At 44.5% G+C, this 20,959-nt stretch overlaps 2 protein-coding genes across 33 annotated transcripts in view; one reads left to right on the top strand and one right to left on the bottom strand.

The window, feature by feature from the left end:
• LOC125642767 (uncharacterized) overlaps positions 1-11,017 on the bottom strand; it is a 127,634-nt gene extending 116,617 nt beyond the window's left edge. For 4 of the 7 annotated variants that reach the window (XR_012669822.1, XR_012669824.1, XR_012669825.1 and 1 more), the window contains exons 1-2: positions 10,493-11,017; positions 7,578-9,037 (exon numbers count right to left, since the gene is read on the bottom strand). Coding sequence is in view for 1 of the 7 variants with exons in the window: in XM_075132011.1 (XP_074988112.1) it covers positions 8,954-9,037; positions 10,493-11,017 (609 nt within the window). In the remaining 6 variants the exon portion in view is untranslated. Of the gene's footprint in view, positions 1-1,813; positions 1,959-7,478; positions 9,038-9,331; positions 10,292-10,492 lie in introns of those variants that run through there. The other 3 variants (XR_012669823.1, XR_012669827.1, XM_075132011.1) reach the window with 3 other exon arrangements.
• DLG1 (discs large MAGUK scaffold protein 1) overlaps positions 1-20,959 on the top strand; it is a 529,193-nt gene that overhangs the window by 79,374 nt on the left and 428,860 nt on the right. For 13 of the 26 annotated variants that reach the window (XM_048864505.2, XM_048864515.2, XM_048864502.2 and 10 more), the window contains exons 1-2: positions 10,950-11,034; positions 11,665-11,796. In XM_048864505.2, the coding sequence (XP_048720462.2) occupies positions 11,016-11,034; positions 11,665-11,796 (151 nt within the window). In that variant the 5' untranslated portion in view covers positions 10,950-11,015. Of the gene's footprint in view, positions 1-10,949; positions 11,035-11,664; positions 11,797-20,959 lie in introns of those variants that run through there. The other 13 variants (XM_075132009.1, XM_075132007.1, XM_075132006.1 and 10 more) reach the window with 1 other exon arrangement.

The following is a 20,959-nucleotide window of genomic DNA, read 5'->3' as shown; positions in this document are numbered from 1 at the left end:
CTTCTCCTTACTAGGACATAGAGAATCTCTATTTATAGATCCTCCCCTAAGGCATATCTCTGTCTGAACCACTCATGGCATCAACAACGTTTGAAAGACAAAAGGAGCATCATTGACCTGGGGAAGGGGTCCTGGCTGGGAAGAAATCCAGCCAGACTGCTGTAAGCCTATGGTGAGAGAAACCTTTTGCTTTAAAATCACTTAGCTTGTTAAAGTAGGCATTAGTTCGTGTTCTACTTTTATTTCTTTGAAACCAATTCTGACTTTATGCCTCATTACTTGTAATCATGCAAGATCTATCTTTCTGTAGTTAATAAACTTGTTTTACTATTTTACCTAAGCCAGTGTGTTTGGATTGAAGTGTTTGGAAACCTTCATTTGAGATAACAGGGTTTGTGTATATCAATTTCCGTTAATGAACTGATGGACTTTCTGTGAGCTTGTATTGTCCAGTAGTGTACTGGGCAGTACAAGATGCACATTTCTGGGGACAAGTCTGGGACTGAGAATTTGCTGGTGTTGATCTGCAATATAACTCAGGAATGACTGCTACAGCACTCATATCATTCAGCTGGGAGTGATTTTTGTATGCTAGAGGCTGTGTATGAACAGGCAAAGCAATGTGAAAGGCACCTCAGATTGGAGGCTTGAGAGGACATAGCTGTTCAACCAGATTACATGCTGGGGAATGTCACATGGCCTGTTAGAGACCACTGAATCAAACCAGAGAACAGGATACGTTGCTCCTAAAGCAATATGTGGAAAGAAAAATTGTGTTGTAATGGGGGACTTCATTTTGGGGAGACATATGCTGGAGGTTTCATGAGTCAGTAGTAAAAATCATTAGAGTTTCTAAAAATTATATATGATTTTCTAATACCAAAGATATGGCACATACTGTGACGAAGCGGGACTGTCCTTAATGTTTCCTCTGAATATTGTGAGTGTGCCTCAGTTTCCCCTATGCAGTTCTTAAGTATCTAGGTGGTGGGATAAGGGTGTATGATCACTGCAGAGCCCTAGAGGGCAGGTGTGTGCAGGGGTCTGGAACAGAGAATGGTTGACACCCTGTTTCCTGGCAACTGATGGCCTGGGCCCTTCCCCCACTGCAAGGTGAGAGCTAAAGGGTTGGAGAACAAAGGAATCAGGTGACCTCCTGGCCCGGGAAAGGGACAAAGTCCAGAGGAGGAGGGGCTGGAGAGAGTTTCAGTTTGGGTCTGGCTGGGGACATGGAGTGAAGTGCAGACGGGGTTGTCTGGCTCACTGCCCCCCAAAATGGACCCGGCTGAGGGGTCCTGTTCTCTGCACCTACAAGCTCTGTGTTAGACCATGTCCCTGTCATCTAATAAACCTTCTGTTTTACTGGCTGGCTGAGAGTCATGTCTGACTGCGGAGTTGGGGGGCAGGACCCTCTGGCTTCCCCAGGACCCCGCCTGGGCGGACTCGCTGTGGGAAGCACACGGAGGGGCAGAGGATGCTGAATGCTCCGAGGTCAGACCCAGGAAGGTGGAAGCTGTGTGAGTTTTTTGCCCTGCAGACAGGCTGCTCCCAGAGAGGAGACTTCCCCAGAGTCCTGACTGGCTTCGTAGGGAGCAGTTCCAGAGCAATGCCCAGGGACTCCGTGACACCTACACAAGGTAACATTATTTTGGAACTTATTATTAGAGCTGGTTGGAAAAATTTGGTTAGTCAGAATTTTGTGATTTTGCAGAATTGGACTGTTTCATGGATATGTTCCAGTTTTGTCAAAGTTTTGATAGAATTTAGGTAGGGCTCCAAATCTTGCCTGCCAATCAGGTTCCTGCCAGCTTACCTGTCTAGTTCATTGGCAGCCTGGATTTCCAGGATCAGCAGCTCACCATACAGACTACTCCAGGGCCAGTGACTCCAGGACTTCCAGAGTCTCACCTCCAGGTCAACTTGCCAGTCAGCCTGCCCAAAAGCTGGGACTCCATTCCCTTTTGTGGAGAATTAAGAAATGTTTAGGTTTTGTTTCCAATTGGAACAGAGCTAAACTTTGAAATATCAAAATCCCCCATTAAATTGAATTAATTTTCTCCAATGGATGAAGATTAATTGATGCCTAGATTGGAAGTTGGTGGCCCTCGGACCAGTGTTCAGGATTTGATTACATTTGTTATGGGCAAACAGAGGACAGTCCCAACTAGTAAATGCATCAACAGGGCTATTTTCCGAAAGCAGAGGAAAATTGAGTGAATCTCTTTGGGAGGAAAAATTTAGACCAAAAAATGTGAATGAAAATTGGGCATTCTTTAAGAAGAGTTTATTAGATGGCTATAAAGCCATGATTTTGCAATTGAAAAAGAGGGTAATATTGGCTAAAAGCCCATCCTGGTTCAGTTGGCAAGTGAAGGCAGCAATTAGAAATAAATTATATATAAAAATAAATCATTTAAAAAAAGGGGAAATAGATATCAATCAATATCAATTAGAAGTTATGAAGTGTAGAAAGTTGATAAGGGAAGCTATAGGCATTAGGGAAAACTCCATAGCAGGCATGGGCAAAGAAAACAAGATGGATTTTAAGTATATCCAGAATAAAAGAATTCCTAACCATCTAATAGGCCCATTACTAGATAGCGATGGTAAATTTGTTAATGCAGATGAGGCTCAAGGGCTCAAAAATATTTTTGTACTGTACTGTAAAGAAGCAGGATGATGTATTTGTATCCATGAGGATGATTAACTTCTCAGTCCGTTAGTAACTAAGTAGGATGCTGAACAGCATCTACTAGGGATAAGCATTTTTAAAGTAGCAGGCCCAGATAACTTGCACCCAAGTTGAGACCCAAGAGTCTCAAAGAGCTGGTTGAAGTGATGTCTGGCTCATGGGTGTTAATTTTTACTAAACCTTGGAATACCATGGAAATTCCAGACGACTGTAAGAGTGCTAATGTTCTGTCCATATTCAAAAAGGGCATGCAGGATAACCCAGGAAATAATCCCAGGCAAAATAATGGAAAAGCTGATATGAGATTCAATTAATATAGAATTAACAGATAGGAATATAATAATAGAAAATAGGTCTTGTCAAACAAATCTGATATAATTTTTTCATGAGATTACAAATTTGGTTGATAAAGATAATTGTGTAAATGTAATATACTCAGATTTTTGTAAGGCACTTGACTCAGTGCCGCATAGCATTCCGATTAAAAAGCCAGCACTATACAATATCAGTAAAGCAAACAGTAAATGGATTAAGATCAAGCTAACTGATAGGTCTCAAAAAGTACTTGTCCACAGAAAATCATAATCAAATGGGGGATGTTTCTAGTCATACTAAGCTCAACATTATTCACTATTTTTGTCAGTGATCATCTAGTAAATATAAAATCACTGCTGATAAAATTTGCAGATGACACAAAGGTTGGTGGAGTGGTAATTAATGATGAGGAAGGGCAGTCATACAGAGCGATCTGGATTGTTTCGGAACCTGGTCCCATTGAAGCAAAATCTGTTTTAATACAGCCAAATGTAAGGTAATATGTCTGGATGCAAAGAATGTAGACCAGTCTTATAGAATGGGGGACTGTATTTTGAAAAGCAGCAACTGTATCTTGTTAACTAGCTCAGGGACCATGGAGGATACCTATAAGGCAGGGGTGGGCAAACTACGGCCTATGGGCTGAATTCAGCCCGCCAGCCATTTTAAGCTGGCCCTCGAGCTTCAGCTGGGGAGCGCGGTCTGGGGCCGCTCCATGCAGCTCCCAGAAGCAGCCGCATGGCCCCACTCCAGTGCTCCGGCCAGGGCGCAGGGTTGGGGGCCGCTCCATGTGGCTCCCAGAAGCCATGGCATGGCTCCTGTCCGGCGCTCCAGCTGGGGAGCAGGGTCGGGTGCCACTCCACCCGGCACCCGGAAGCAGCGGCATGGCTGTGCTCCAATGGCCTCCTCCACGTAGGAGCTGAAGAAGGGACATGCCGCTGCTTCCGGGAGCCACCTGAGGTAAGCACCTCCCAGAGCCTGCACCCCTGAGCCTCTCCCCACGCCCCACCCCCTGCCCCAGCCCTGATCCCCCCTCCCAACGTCCGAACCCCTCGATCCCAGACCTGAGCACCCTCCTGCACCCCAAACCCCTCATCCCCAGCCCCACCCCAGAACCTGCACCCCTTCCTGCACCCCAGCCCTCTGCCCTGATCCCCTTCCCACCCTCCGAACCCCTGGTCCCAGCCCAGAGCACCCTCCTACATTCCAAACTTCTCATCCCCAGCCCACCCCAGAGCCCGCACCCCCAGCTGGAGCCATCACCCCCTCCCCCCCACACCCCACTCCCCTGCTCCAGACCGGAGCCCCCTCCCTCACCCTGAATGCCTCATTTCTGGCTCCACCCCAGAGCGTGCGCCCCCAACCAGAGCCCTCACACCCTCACGCACCCCAACCCCAATTTTGTGAGCATTCATGGCCCACCATACAATTTCTATTCCCAGATGTAGCCCTTGGGGCAAAAAGTTTGCCCACCCCTGCTATAAGGCCTCATTAAGAGTTGCTTGCAAGGCCTGGCATAGTGTGGGGGCCTGGGATGAGAGGCTGTGTCAGAGGTGGGGTCGCGGCATCGCAGAAATTCTTTCCCTGGGAGGTGCCATAAGTTAGACAAGCCCCCAAGGGTGTCTAAATTACAGCCTCTTCAGCCCCTGGAACAACCAAGAACTGGGAGGTTACAAAGGCGTGGCTTAGTTAAATCCACCTGATCCCCTCTCCCCCACACTGAATTCTGCACTGTGCCTCTAAGAGGCACAGCACAGAATCTCACCCCAAACATGCTAATAAAATTTCACTCTTCCTTTCATGAAGATTTTCTCTTCATGTGCCAATTACTCCTCGAAATCCTGGAATAACTTTACCCTAATAGTTTATTCCTATAGCTGAAATAGAAATGCTGGGAACTTAACAATACTCTCTCAGGTGCAATAAGGTTTGAATAATTGCTTCCTGGCTTGTTGATCCTTCATGTTGGCTCCATCATTGATTTTTTTCCCCCATAGCACTACTCAGCAGCATCTGCTCTTCCTCTTCCTGTATGCATGTTCCTCCCATATCATATCTTCATAGAGTTCAAGACCAGAAAGGACCAATGTGATCATCTTTTAGTCTGACTTCCTGTATAACACAGGTCACAGAACGTTCCCAAAATAATTCCTAGAGCAGATCTTTCAGAAAAATATCCAAATTTGATTTAAAAATTGCCAGTGATGGAAAATCCAACATGACCTTTGCTAAATTGTTCCAATGGTTAATTACCCTCACTGTTAAAAATTTCACCTTATTTCCAGTCTGAATTTATCTAGCTTCAACTTCTAGCCATTGGATCATGTTATACCTTTGTCTGCTAGATTGAAGAGCCCTGTATTATAAAATTTCTGTTCCCCAGGTACAGTAGAACCTTAGAGTTATGAACACCTCGGGAATGGAGGTTGTTCATAACTCGGAAATGTTTGCGACTGAACAAAGCATTATGGTTCTTTCAAAAGTTTAAAACTGAACATTGATTTAATACAGCTTTGAAAGTTTAGTAGGGAAGAAAAATGCTGCTTTTAACCATCTTAATTTAAATGAAACAAGCATAGAAACAGTTTCCTTACCTTGTCAAATCTTTTTTGTTAAACTTTCCCTTTATTTTTTTTAGTAGTTTATGTTTAACACAGTATGGTACTGTATTTTTTTTCTTTTTTGGTCTCTGCTGCTGCCTGATTGTGTACATCTGGTTCCAACTGAGGTGTGTGGTTGACCAGTCAGTTCGTAACTCTGGTGTTCATATGCAGCCCATGTGACCTCCTCAGGGCCATACAGGTAATATATACGTTGTGTGGATGTGGCCCACATAACACACAGAGAGCTGCATATGCTGCCCACAGTGGTAAATAGGTTGAGAACCACTGACCTAAACAGTTGAAGATTCTTGAGTTGTTGACTATAAAGCATATTTCCCAATCCCTTAATCATTCTCATGACCTTTCTCTGAACCCTCTCAAATATATCAACATCCTTCCTGAATTCCCCCATAATTTTTCCAACCCAAGAATTACATGATTGTGCTCATGCATGAGAGCCAGAAATTAAAAATAAAAATTAAAAATTAAAAATAAATGTGAAACTGACCAGTGCATTTTGCTTACACAAGCTTTGTGAACTGCAAAAATTAACAAACGCCAAACATAATGAAGGTGAATTAGGTTTAAAAAGTTATTTCAGTTTCAATAATCAAACAGTGATCACCATTAAGAAGTCAACATTTGCACAGTTACCAGACACTGGTATCTGAGAAGCCATAGTTATTGCTTATGCTTAGAAGGGGACAATGATTCTTAAGCTTCTTTAGCACAAAACACATTATAAAATGGATATTGTCTCATGAGTACTTCCCAGCATTCACTATCACTCAGGCCACCTGCCTTCCCATTCACAATTGGGCAGGTTCTCTCTGTCACAGTTCAGGGCAACTGCATCTATATTCCTCCATCCTGGTCCACCAACAGCACCTACTGCAGGTTCCCTGCTCCTCAGCCATCACCTCTCTTGGGCAGAGACCTGCATCTCTTTCCCTCATGACCAGGGTTTTCACCAGCTGCACTGTCTCCTGTCTACTCTGTGTTATCTATAAAAGAAAAGGAGTACTTGTGGCACCTTAGAGACTAACCAATTTATTTGAGCATAAGCTTTCGTGAGCTACAGCTCACTTCATCAGATGCATACTGTGGAAAATACAGAAGATGTTTTTATACACACAGACCATGAAAAAATGGGTGTTTATCACTACAAAAGGTTTTCTCTCCCCCCACCCCACTCTCCTGCTGGTAATAGCTTATGTAAAGTGATCACTCTCCTTACAATGTGTATGATAATCAAGGTGGGCCATTTCCAGCACAAATCCAGGTTTTCTCCCCACCCCTTCCCCACCCACCTCCAAACCCACTCTCCTGTTGGTAATAGCTTATCTAAAGTGATCACTCTCCTTACAATGTGTATGATAATCAACACATTGTAAGGAGAGTGATCACTTTAGATAAGCTATTACCAATGGAAGGGGGAAGAAAACCTGGATTTGTGCTGGAAATGGCCCACCTTGATTATCATACACATTGTAAGGAGAGTGATCACTTTACATAAGCTATTACCAGCAGGAGAGTGGGGTGGGAGGAGAGAAAATCTTTTGTAGTGATAAACACCCATTTTTTCATGGTCTGTATGTATAAAAACATCTTCTGTATTTTCCACAGTATGCATCCGATGAAGTGAGCTGTAGCTCACAAAAGCTTATGGTCAAATAAATTGGTTAGTCTCTAAGGTGCCACAAGTACTCCTTTTCTTTTTGCGAATACAGACTAACACAGCTGTTACTCTGAAACCTGTGTTATCTATAGTAAGCCAGTCTGCCTAAAAGGCCAGCATTGCATTTTGCTTTCTCTCCAGAGGCTATTAACAGCGTAATGTCCTGCAGTTATAAATTACCATACAGCTCTTTTTAAGCAATTACATTTATTCTTAATGTGTAAGTACTACAGAGCAACGTATTAAAAACAATAAAACACACATGCGAAACACATGTTAAAAAGCTTACCAGAGTCACCCCCAACTCCAACATTGCGCTCTGATAGCTGTCAGTCCTTCCAATCCTTCTGCAAGGACTGGGCTCCCTGCCTTGGGCAGAACAAAAGCCCTGAGTCAGTTTAAACTCAGGCTATTTATCCAAAAGTCCTTTCTTTGTCCATTGGTCTCTGGAGAATCCAGTTTGATTTGATACATAAAAGCATCTCCAGAAGCTGATACCTCTGTGTGGGGTGACGGGAAAGCAGTTACAACCTGCCTGATTTACCTTAGTCACCACCTGGTGTTTTTAGTTCCTGGAGGAGCTGGCGTAGAACACAATCATACATAAACCATTCATTTAAAACAATGGACCCCATTGCAGTATGTGTCACATCTCCCCCCAGAAAGGTTACATACACTCCCAACCCACAATAATACATACACTTAATACAATACAGTCTTTCAAGGATATTGCAGGAAGAGTGGGTTTGTGTGTGTGTGGGGGGAGAAAACCTGGATTTGTGCTGGAAATGGCCCAACTTGATTATCATACACGTTGTAAGGAGAGTGATCACTTTACATAAGCTATTACCAGCAGGAGCGTGGGGTGGGGGGAGGTATTTTTTCATGCTTTGTGTGTATAAAAAGATCTTCTACACTTTCCACAGTATGCATCCGATGAAGTGAGCGGTAGCTCACGAAAGCTGATGCTCAAATAAACTGGTTAGTCTCTAAGGTGCCACAAGTACTCCTTTTCTTTTTGCGAATACAGACTAACACGGCTGTTACTCTGAAACCTGTTAAATGATTGCAGTCTTACTTCTTGTCCTGTGCTCAGTGGTTAAGGAGAAAAATTTATCACTCTCTTCTTTATAACTACCTTTTACATACTTGAAGACTGTTATCATGTCCCCCCTCAGTCTTCTCTTCTCCAGACTAAACACACCCAATTTTTTTCATACTTTCTTAGTAGGTCATGTATTCTAGACCTTTAATCATTTTTGTTACTCTCTTCTAGATTTTCTCCAATTTGTCCACATCTTTCCCAAAGTGTGGTGCCCAGAACTGGACACAATATTCCAGTTGAGGACTTATCAGTGCTGAGTAGAGTGGAAGAATTACTTCATGTCTTGCTTGCAACACTCCTGCTAATACATCTCAGGATGATGTTTGCCTTTTTTTGCAACAGTATTGCATTGTTGATTCATATTTAAGTTGGTGATCCACTGTCTCCTAGATTCTTTTCTGTAGTACTCCTTCCTAACAGTTGTTTCCTATTTTGTATTTATGTAATTGATTATTAATGTGAAGACCTACAGAGCAGTTGCTAACTTTTCACAGGAGGTTGGAAGCCAACTTCATTTTGTATTCTGTCTGATGGTCATGGTTTTTCTATCATGTGATAGTTCATCTCTGTACATCATTGGTGAGACCATTTCTAGAATACTGTGTCCATTTCTGATGTCCACACTGTGAAAGGACATTGAAAAACTAGAAAGGATTCAGAAAAAAAAGGTACAAGAATGATTTGAAGTCTGGAAAGTTTGACTTACAGAGGAAGACTAAAGAAGTTCAGTTTATTTATTTTATCCAAGGTTTAGAGGTGATTTGATTATGGTATAAAAATATGTATAAAGGGAGAAGATTTCTGATAGCGGAGGACTCTTTAAATTGGCAGACAAAATCATAAGATCCTATGCCAAGCAGTTAAAGGTCGACAAATTCAGAGTAGAAAAGGGCTCTAATTTTTAGCAGTGACAGTCATTAACCATTGGGACAACTTACCTACCAACGTGATAGATTTGTCATCCCTTCAAGCCATTGGATGTGTTTCTAAAAGAGAGATTGTAGCTCACCGAGAAGTTATGTCTTGATTAAAGGACTGGTGGAATTCTCTGGTTTGCCTTATAGAGGAGAAAAGGAGTACTTGTGGCACCTTGGAGACTAACCAATTTATTTGAGCTCACTTCATCCGATGAAGTGAGCTGTAGCTCACGAAAGCTCATGCTCAAATAAATTGGTTAGTCTCTAAGGTGCCACAAGTCCTCCTTTCCTTTTCTTTTTGCGAATACAAACTAACACAGCTGCTACTCTGAAACCTTATAGAGGAGGTTAGACTAGAGGATCATAATGGTCCCCTCTGGCATTAAAAATCTATGCATCTAAGTGCTTTAGGGCCACATGCTGTTTTCACCCACTAGTTCCTGCTTCTCCTCGGTAGGTTGCATCAGCTGAGACACTGCATGCTCTTGGGAGGGAGTCGCTGAGATTTTCCAATACGACAGCGCAAAGACACGTTTATGGTCCTTAATGTCTACACTCCTGAGTGTCTCTTTAAGAAATTCCTTATGATAGGCTTTTAATTGTGCGTGGGTGGTGACAGGAGGCCAGCAGCCTTCAGCACTTCGTGCACCCCCTCTGCCCTACTGAACGGGTATTAACTGCTCGGCGAAGGCACAGGGCGCGTGCGAGCACGGGCGGCTACCCCGCAGCCCCAGCACCGTAGGAAGCCCTGCCGCCCCACGAACGGCTCCGCAAGAGCGCGGGACCCGCGGCAATTTTCTTGCAGCCCCCGCTACTTTTTCAGCGGCTGACCAACCCATAACCCTAAGAACGGGAGCCTGCCCTGCGTCCCCGCCTCGGTACTTCGGCGTGCGCGGCCCACCCCAGCCGGCAGCCCGGGCTTGCTCCCCGGAGCTGCGCAGCGGCCGCGGGTGGCCGTGCGGCCCCGCACCGCGCAGAACACGCGCCGCAGGGGGCGGCGGCCCCGCACCTGTTGCTCGGCTCACTGTGGCCGGGGCTTTGCGGGGCCGCCGCACGCGGCAGCCGGGCGGGGCACATTCCTGCGCCTCTGCGAAGACTGGAGCGCGTGGGGCCGCCGCGGCTCCGGCCGCGCCTCCCCCGGGGGGCGGGCGCGGCCCCTTTAAGCCGGCGGGGCGCACTCACCTTGCCTCCCCCTTGAGGTGCCAGCCCCGGGCCGAGCTGACTCCTGATTGGGCGGCCGCCGGGCCCGGTCACGTGGCGGCTGCGAGTCTCTCCACAGCCTCCAGGCCGCCATCTTGGCTGGAAAGTTTGGAATTTCCAGCGGAGCGGGGCGAGGCGGCGGTGGGAGGGAGCGCGCGCGCGCGAGAGCAGCCCCCGCCGCGCCGCGCCGCCCTGCCCTGAGGGAGTCTCGGGCCCGCTTCTCCCCGCGGGGCCTCCCAGCGGGTAGCCGCCGCCGCCGCTCCGAGCGGGCTGCCCCGTCCCGGCTGCGCTCCGGAGCCCCGGGGTCTGGTCTCGTCCCGCCCGCCCGCGAGTGCAGGGAAAGGCTCCGGCGGGACCGGGCGGCTCCGGCGGCCGGTCCGTGCCCCGCGCCAAGTCGGGGAGGGCGGCGGCCGTGCGCGCCCTGCCCGAGCCGAGCGGCCGGGGTCCGGCCGTGCCTCGCTCCCGGGCGTCCCTTCGGCTTCGGCGGCGGCGGCCGGGGAGCACCATGCCCGTCCGGAAGCAAGGTGAGGCCCCGCTGCCCCGCGCGGCGGGAGCTGCCCCCCGCGAACTTTCTCTCGGCGCCGCCGCGCGAGTCCCCGCGCTCGGGGCGCCTGAGCCGCTGTTCCGCCCGCGCGCGCCGCCCCTGCGGACGGCTGTGCCGCTCTTCGTTCCCCGCGAGCGCTCGCTGCGCGCGCCAGGGGTTCCGCTTCCAGCCGTTTTCTTTCACGTAACACAGAGCCTGCCCTGTGTTTGTACTGGGGAAATCCGTGTCCGCCAAGCGGAAATCTGCACCCCCCTTTCGTGCCGCTAAAGTGTGAAGCTGTGCCGCTTGTTCCTGGGACCCGATGAGCCGGTTAAGGAGGAGGCAGCTGGATAGTTTTATCAGATGTGCACGTGGGCAACGTAATTCTTTCCCAAAAAAAACCTGCTTTAGAAAAATCTTCTGCCTTGTTGGAAAAAACACATTTACTTGTGCAATTTATAAACCGGTAATAAAGAACTTCTGTCGAACTTGGCAGTTATTTAAGTTGGGTTAATTGAGGGTGTGATATAAAGAACTGCTGTATGGACTAAAGTTGGTGCAGTTCTGATCGTTTTCCCCTTATGTTATGGTGGTGTTTAGTTTTAATTTTTTGTTTTATTTTTTTTTGCAGATACCCAGCGAGCTTTGCGCCTCCTGGAGGAATACCGCTCCAAATTGAGCCAAAGTGAGGACAGACAGCTGAGAAACTCCATAGAGCGTGTCATTAATATCTTCCAGAGCAACCTTTTCCAGGCTTTGATAGGTAGATGTCAAAACTTTTTCGTACACTCATTCCAGTTTTTGCTCACAGCCTTAGATATACATTGTGGTATGATGGACAGCTTATAACAGAGTATTATACTTTTAGTGTGACTCTTGATGTAACAGATTTAAATGGAAAAGATTTAAATTACCAAGGTTCTGTTGTAGAAACGTAGGGGCAATCAAAATAAGCAGAACTGTGTTTTCAGCGTTTTCTTTAAAAGCACGCATGTACTTGTTTTTTCCCCTGCTCCTTTTCCTCTGACACCCTAGTCTTGCTTTGAGTTTGTCTCATTAAAGAAAAGCTCGCGACAATGACCTCATCTTCATTGCTTACTTCCATTTCAGAAGCTCTCTACAAACACAAGTTTACATTTCTGATTCAGAACAGTTCAGACCTTTTTCTGGTACTTCTCTTTGCCAGTCAGTTGGGTGCAGTCTATCTTGTGGTGAAAAGCTAAGCCAAGCTTTGAGGGACACATGTACCAGGGTTAATTTGTGGGTCAAACTTCTGAAGCTTTACACCTAAGGCATTTGGGGTTATGCACTAAGTAGTGCTTCTCCCCCTTTTGCACTTCTTTTCTGTAGTATTTTAGTTGGAAGACTTTGTATTGGCTAGCAGACTTACAATTCTTTTTCTCAGTGGAAGTCCCTAAAATAGAATTCTACCTTTTGATCCCTCTCTCCAGCAAACAAGAAATTGTTTTTTCTAACTGCTCCCACTCAGAGATGTAATGACTTTCCCTCAGGCCAAAGCAGCTGAATCTGGCTCAAAACCATTCAATGCCACTCCTTGCAACTGATCAGAGATTCACAGCAGTATAGGACAAGACAGTTGATTGCTGTCTGCTTTGGTTCTTAGGACCTAAACCAGGGGTGGCCAGCTTGATCCTGAGAAGGAGCTAGTATTTACTAGTGTATATTGCCAGAGAGCCACAGTAATACATCAGCAGCCCCTCATCAGCTCCCCCGCCCCGCTCCCAGCGCCTCCCGCTCCCTCCTGATCAGCTTGTTTCGTGGTGTGCAGGAGGCTCTGGGGGGAGAGGGGGAGGAGGCAGGAAGGGGTGGAGTGGGAGCAGGACCTGTGGCAGAGCCAGGGGTTGAGCAGTGAGTACCCCCGGGCACCTTGGAAAGTCGGCGCCTGTAGTTCCAGCCCCAGAGTCTAAGGAGCCGCACATTAACCTCTGAAGAGCTGCATGAGGCTCCGGAGCCACAGGTTGGCCACTTCTGACCTAAACTCTGGTCTCTTGCATGACAGTTGTTGGCTTTTGATACTGTAGCTTGTGAACCATGGTGCTTTTTTTCATTTATGCTCTCACACTATCGACATGTTAAGTAGGAAAGTAGTCTTATCAGCTTTGTTGTAACTTGCAAAACTTTAATCTGGATCTGATGTTACATTATATAAAGGAGAAGTAACATGCGCTGTCTTCTATTTGCAAGGGGAGGAAGCAAGGATGTGTTGCTGCAAGTGGCACTAACCAGACAATGTGTAGCATTTATAGTAAGGGGTCTGTCAATGTTGCTTTTATGAATCACTTTGCAGGGCTTTATAGCTAGTCCTGTTCAGATCAAATTTGGTGAAACTGCTTGGTGCACAAGTTAGAGAGACAAAGTGGGTGAGGTAATATCTTTTATTGGACCAACTTTGTCTGTTGGTGAGAGAGACAACCTGGGTCTGCACGGCTATAACTACACTGCATACAATATGGCGCACAAATTGTCAGCTCAAATGCATCAGTGATTCAGATAATTGCATAGAGAATACACTTATAAAGTTTGCGGATGATACCAAGCTGGGAGGGGTGCAAGTGCTTTGGAGGATAGGATTAAAATTCAAAATGATCTGGACAAACTGGAGAAATGGTCTGAAATAAATAGGATGAAATTCAATAAGAACAAATGCAAAGTACTCCATTTAGGAAGGAACAATCAGTTGCACACATACAAATGGGAAATGACTGTTTAGGAAGGAGTACTGGGGAAAGGGGTTTGGGGGTCATAGTAGACCATAAGCTAAATATGAGTCAACAGTGTAACACTGTTGCAAAAAAACTAAAAGCGAACATCATTCTGGGGTGTATTAGCAGGAGTGTTGTAAGCAAGACACGAGAAGTAATTCTTCCGTTTTATTCCGTGCTGATTAGGCCTCAGCTGGAGTATTGTGTCCAGTTCTGGTCTCCACATTTCAGAAAAGATGTGGACAAATTGGAGAAAGGCCAGAGGAGTAACAAAAATGATTAAAGGTCTAGAAAACATGACCTATGAGGGAAGATAGAAAAAATTGGGTTTGTTTAGTCTGGAGAAGAGAAGACTGAGAGGGGACATGATTACAGTTTTCAAGTACATAAAAGGATTTTACAAGGAGGAGGGAGAAAAATTGTTGTTGTTAACCTCCTGAGGATAGGACAAGAAGCAGTGGGCTTAAATTGCAGCAAGGGAGGTTTACATTAGAAAAAACTTCCTAACTGTTAGGGTGATTAAGCACTGGAATAAATTGGCTGGGAATGGTGAACCGTGGCCACTGGGGGCTGCGGGCGGCCTTGCCTGCGGATGATCAATGTAAACACTGTCTCGTGGCCCGCCAGCGGATTACCCTGACAGGCCGCAGGTTGCCCACCACTGGTCTAGATAATACTTAGTCCTGCCGTGAGTGCAGGGGACTGGACTAGATGACCTCTCGAGGTCCCTTCCAGTTCTATGATACCTGTTTTTCTCATTCATTAAAAATATTTCAATGTAGTGTCTTTTGAATGATGATTCTGTATAGTTCTAGCATTCCTCGTTTCTCCACTACTGTAACAGTAATTGAGTTAATAGGCTCACCCCACATCCCTTTGTGTGAAGGCATTGTAGCACATACAGTGGTTCAGGAACTGCCTGTTCCACAACAGGTGAGAGAGAAATAGTTTGTCATTCTTCAGTTGGCATTTCATTGTTTTTATGGGATGCAATCCACATCCAAAGATGAGGAAACTCATGCCTTTAAGAATGTTCTATGAATTTTAATGCAGTCTCATTTTTAAATGTTTTTTTAATTTAGCAAACAAACTTCAGCCATTTTGATTGTAAAGATAAAGATTGCTGTCTGTGGCAGTGGAATGGACCTTCAGTTTTTCCTTTCTGGAGAGTTTTTATTGTAAATTTTCTCATGCAGATTGATCCTGCAGTACATTAATACCTCTAAGGCTATGTCTACACTACCACTTACGTTGGTATAACTTCTGTCACTCAGGGGTGTGAATGAACCATCCCCCTGAATTTGGAGATGTCTTTAGCCATTGTGAAGATTCCAAAAGGCAGACTGCATATGGAATCCGGTGAAAACTGTATTTCCAGGAACGTTTTACTGAAGACTTCCAAATTAAACAATGAGGTAGTTAAGCACATGTTTATCTCCAGTTTAGAGAGTTCTGTGAAATGCTTTTATTTAGACTTGCTTTAATTGCCATTTTCCCAGAAATCAATCCAGTTAGACCTACCTTTCCGCAGTGGATTCTGGTAACATTAAATTAATACAAATATAGTGACCTTAATGTCAGTTTGAAAATGAATGGTGTAGTTTAAATTGACATTCATAACGGATTAGCTTTTCTCAATATAAGTAACTTCTCTTAGTTTGTGTTTTCCTAGTTGTATTTAGAATAGCCTTTTTTAGTTACTCTGAGTAGTTCTCTTGTCGCGGTTCAGTTTATTAAGTGATAGAGGGAGAAGGGATAGGATTTGTTAACCTTAGTTTGATTAAAAATTTGATGTCCATCTGATCTTAATTAGATGGAAGGCTGGAGGGAAGAATTTGTGTATATTTACATAACTGGTCTGATGCTATCAGGAAAAAGAGAGAGTGATTTCTGCTTATAAACTGAGAGAAAATCATTTGTTTTTATAACCAAAACCTGTTTGTTTTGTTTAATGGCATTTCTGCTTTAGCAAGACTACTTAATGGAAATGGTCTTCTGAAAATGCTACTCTTTTATAACTGTAGGAGACAGTTTTCTATTTGCTGAATTGTCCATTCTCCTGCGAGTGGATTCCAGAAGTGCTCCTTTCCTTTTTCATCAGCACAGATGTAAAGCAAAGTGGAACTTGAGTGCTCTTTCTATACCATGGCAGTAGAGAGCTGGCTCTGTTGCCTCTTTTTTTTGCATCAGTTTTGTTCTCTGACTCCAAGCAAAGTAATACAGCAATTTTAAGTAATTTTGTAGCTAAGAATGTGTAGACTGAGTTAAATATATTTTCTTTTTAATTCTTCACCTTCAGAGAAAACATTTTTAGTTGTTGAAAGTTCAGCTACTACATCTGTATCTGGAATCCACATAGGTGGGCCTTATGCCCAGGCAGAAGCCCACCAACTTCACTTGGACTTGGCATGGGCATAAGGCAGTGTTTTTCAAACCTTGGGTCATGACCCACTACTGGGTTGCAGCAAGTAAGGCGCTGGGTTGTCTTGCTCTGTTCAGCACTGCCGACTGGGACATTAAAAGTCCCGTTGGCGGTGCTGCCCAGCTAAGGCAGGCTAGTGCTTACCTTTTCCGACACTGCGCTGTGCCCTGGAAGCGGCCAGCAGTGGGTCCAGCTTCTCGGCAGGGGAGCCACGGATCTCCGCGTGCTGCCAACACCCCGAGCACTAGCTCTGCACTCCTATTGGCTGGCACCTGTGGTTGAGAGTTGCACGGAGCCACTTGCTTGCCTCCACCAAGGAGCCAGACCTGCTGCTGGCCACTTCCAGGGAGCAGTGTGGTCCGCGATGCACCCCGATTGCACCGCTGACCGGGAGCCACTGGAGGTAAGTCCATGCCCCAATCCCCTGCCCCAGCCCTGAGCTACCCCAAACCTGGAACCCCTTCCTGCACCTCAAACCCCTCATCCCCGGCCCTACCCCAGAGACTGCACCCCCAGCCCAGAGCACTGACCCCATCCCATACTCCAACCCTCTGCCCCAGCCCTGAGCGAGCGCCCCCCCCCAAACCCAGAGACCCTCCTGCATCCCAAACCCCCCTCATCCCCAGCCCAGAGCCCTGCCCCCTCCCGCGCCCCAGCCCTGAGCACCCCCCAAACCTGGAGCCCCTCCTGCACCCGAATCTCTCAGCCCCAGCCCAGAGCCCTGACCCCCTCCCGTACCCCAGCCCCTACCCCAGCTCAGAGCCCCCTCCCACACCCTGAACCCCTATTCCAAGCCCTATCCCACAGCCCTCACCCCTGCACCCCAACCCTCTGTCCCAGCCCTGAGCCGCCCCCTCCAAACCCCTCATCCCCAGATCCGTTGGGTTGTGGGCATCAACAATTTTCTTCAACTTGGTCCCCAGAAAAAAAGTTTGAAAACTACTGGCATAAGATATGCCTTGTGGATGCTGCCTTTGCAGGATCTGGACCTAATTGATTCTACACTGTGTTAGTATACTGACTAGATGACTGAAAAAATAACTCCAGGGCGTGTCTGTTATTCCACGTCCGTTATAAGTCTCAAATCTATAGCTGAAATAACAGTAAGATTGGTGTAACCCTGGGTGGAATGATTTTAAGATCAAGCTAATGTAAATCATCAGTTTTAATCAGCAGGCAGGAAACCTTGGTATAAATGATGTTAAACTCGGTTTGCATTTGTACTTTTTAGTCATTTTCTTCAGGAAAGCGTCATTCTGTTGGTTGGTATAATCATTAAAACGTTGATTTACAACCAAATATAGCTTTAACGCTAAAGTTAGCACATCTTTTTGCTAACCAGGAGGATACGCTACACGTGTATACATATATTTAAATAATTTTACAGTTGAACATCCATTTATTTAGATTCTTTCTTTTTATCTTTGTAAATCATTCACTGAGTATTATGCCATTCACTAACATTCATACATTGTATGCAAAGAGAAAGTGTTTATAATACAATAGGAAAGGGATAGTTATGTACCATAAGTGCACATTAACAAAGCCATGATATTTGCTATGCACTCATATACAAGTCATTATGTGTGTGTATATATGATACTAAAAGCATATCACAGGCATCTAAAACTTGTCCACTGAATGTTTCCACTGAAATTTCATGTCCAAAGAAACCTGTAATGACAATAGCACTTTTCGGCGGTGAGCCTTACATAGAAAAGGTGACAGACATTAGGTTACCAAACCTACATTAAAAAAACACAAGGAAATGCAGAGTTTAGGGTTAAATGTGAATCTGAACTCCCTCCATTTTGTCTAGGTATTGCATGTGTTTCGGAAACAAGCTGCATCGCCCTTGGCATAATAATCTATTCAGTACCTACGCCCATCAGTGCGGTACCTAAGAACATAACGTAAGAATGGCCATACTGGGTCAGACCAATGGTCCATCTAATCCAGTATCCTGCCTTCCGACAATGGCAGGTACCAAATACTTCAGAGGGAGTGAACATAGCAGGACAATTATCAAGTCCATCCACTGTTGTCTAGTTCTAGCTTCTCGCAGTCAGAGGTTTATGGACATGTAGAGCCTGGGGTTGCAGTTCTGATATAATAGATGATATGTCCAGAAGACCAACTTCTCTCTGACCTTCACATAAGGGTGGATTAAAAGCTGATTTTAAAGAATATCAGTTTTTTCTAATTTAAATAAAAATCCAATTTAAACTATTTTTATTTTAAAAATAAACCTGTTCAATTAAATTTGAAGTTATGAAAACCCATATTAAGGACTAAACTTAGTATAATTTATTAAAATCATTTAAATAAATAAAAATATATGGTGCATCAATGAGCCCTCAAATTTTAATGAGTTAAAGGGATGCTGCTTTTTTATTATATACACAACTAGGAGGGAACGTCTGAGGTCAACTCAAGTGTTAAGTGTCTCAATATTATGAACTGCAAAGTATCAATATTCTTTTCAGTCTTTGCAATGGTACAAAGGCAGATACTTACATTTTTCCAAATGTAAATATCAGTTTCTGTTGCACAGAAATGCTTTTGCCTTAATTACTTTTGGTTTTAGTTTAATAGATGCAGAGAGAATATTTTCTTCATTTGGACTAGTACATTCAAAGTTGAGAAACCGGTTGGGAGTTGAAAAAGCAGGAAATCTTGTTTTCCTCTTCCAATCGAGGAATAAAACACAGGTGGGAGAGAACAAGATCTATGAGTTCTAATATATTGAAGGACATGGGGCCAGATTTTCAAAGGTATTTATTTTGGTGCCTAAAGATGCATGCAGGTGCCTACTGGGATTTTCAGAAGCACCTAGGCAGGTTAGGTGCCTAACAGCCATTGAAATCGTTAAGTGTTAAGTTCCTAACCTGCTTTTAGGCACTTTTGAAAATCCCAGTAGGCACTTACCGGCATCTTTGGACACCTAAATACCTTTGAAAAACTGACCCAATGTGTCCAGAAACAGTCAGTTCACTAGCTGCAGTTAATACTTTGTTTAATAAATAGTTTTAAAAGCAAAATGTGTTTTGATATTGCTTTTTCTTGTTACCAGCACATTTAAGGTACTTTTATTTAACTAACAAAAACAATTTTAAAATGCTGTTTTTGTACATTAACTGATTTCCAGTTTCCATCCAAATTCAGCTAGACAAATCCAGATTAAAAATCTTCATCTCCCGCCAACAAAGCTACCTGCCCTTCGTTGGAGGTGGTTTATTTTGTCGGGGCAGGGGGATCCCTGCGGCTCTGAGCCCCCATGGGTGGTGGGGGCCCCAGAGCTCCCAGTCACCCCAGAGCTGCCCAGCTCCTTCCCATTTTATCCTGGATATTTTTAGTAAGTCACGGGCAATAAAGAGAAATTCACGGAAGCCCTTGACCTGTCCCTTACTTTTATTAAAAATATCCATGATAAAATCTTAGCCTTACATATTGTCAATTAAAAACATATATGCATAAGTATGCACAGCAGTATTAGTTAGTTTCGAGAAATAAAATTTATAAAAAGATGTATGATATACTGTAACTGAAGAGGTTACATGGAGCAACAGCAATTCCATTTTGCCATGCTAACATTGACACTTTTTACACAGGGGACCATAGCAAAAGACAGGGGTGGTGGTGGGGAAGGGATGGGAATATATAGCTTTGTTGGGGAATTAGCTTTGAAAAAGATATTCCAGACAGTTTAATTTCATGCACCTGCCTTCCCTTTTTATCCACTTATCATGCTGATAACATTCCCTGAGTCACCTGCATTAAATAGATATTTTAAACTGGATGTAGGAGGTGGGGTAAGCACAAAGGATAGATTAGTGCAGGAGCAGTAGAGAGCTGAAATTTCTTCAGAACTTTTGACTGAATACCTTTGTAGGTTTTGGGAATTTTTCTACTATTCTGAGAGGCATTGTGATTCTGCTTATACTTCGTCTGCTAGTTCTTCATTATCCTGAGCAGCTGAGAGCTTGGCAAATGCCACACATGTCTTGAATTGCCTGCCCTGCTCTGAAATAACACACTGACCCTTTGGTCTTTATGAAGCAGTGATCAGTCTCAAGAAAAGTCATGAGTGCACATTACCTGCTCTCTGCTTTTTTCAGTGCAGTGAAAAGACACACACAGAAAGCAAGACATTTAACGTGGAATGAATATTCCTTTTTTAAACATACCATGGGTATGAGGAATGCAAGAAAATTGTGAAATAACTCATTTACTGACACAGGAAAAGTACATGGCCCCCTTACGTGAACAGTTTTGAAAATATGCAGGAATTGTAGGAAGTTCTCTCTCTCGCGTCCCCCCCGAATATATTTTTAAAACCATTTAAATTTTGGTACAGTAATTGATGTAAATGTTAGGAGGGTGGCTTGCTAACTTTAATTTCTCACTATGTGTGTAGAAGCACAAGATGGGGTACTAGAGTTGGTGTCTGCTTTGTACCACCAAATCACGCTAAGGAATAGGATCACTGGTTCCTTCTGGTTCCTTAAGCGCCTACTTACAATGTGGAGAAGAAAAAAAAAAAGCTACATTATAATGGAGGACTTCAGTCTGAATGACACATGCTGGTAGTCACATGCTATCAGTACTAAAACATCCTTGAAATGTGTATATTATAGATGACTATTTTCTAACTTAGAAAATGTTGCATCCAACATGGTGGAGATTTCATCTTGGCAGATAAGAGGAATTGATCACAGAACTAAAAATTGACGATAGTGTACCTACAAGTGATCATGACTTGATCACATTTGTTATGTGCA

The sequence above is a fragment of the Caretta caretta genome, chromosome 9 (assembly GCF_965140235.1).
Source record: "Caretta caretta isolate rCarCar2 chromosome 9, rCarCar1.hap1, whole genome shotgun sequence".
In the NCBI taxonomy this organism is placed as follows: domain Eukaryota; kingdom Metazoa; phylum Chordata; order Testudines; family Cheloniidae; genus Caretta; species Caretta caretta.
The sequence above is the reverse complement of the archived record's forward strand: the minus strand, read 5'-3'. Positions and strand labels throughout refer to the sequence as shown.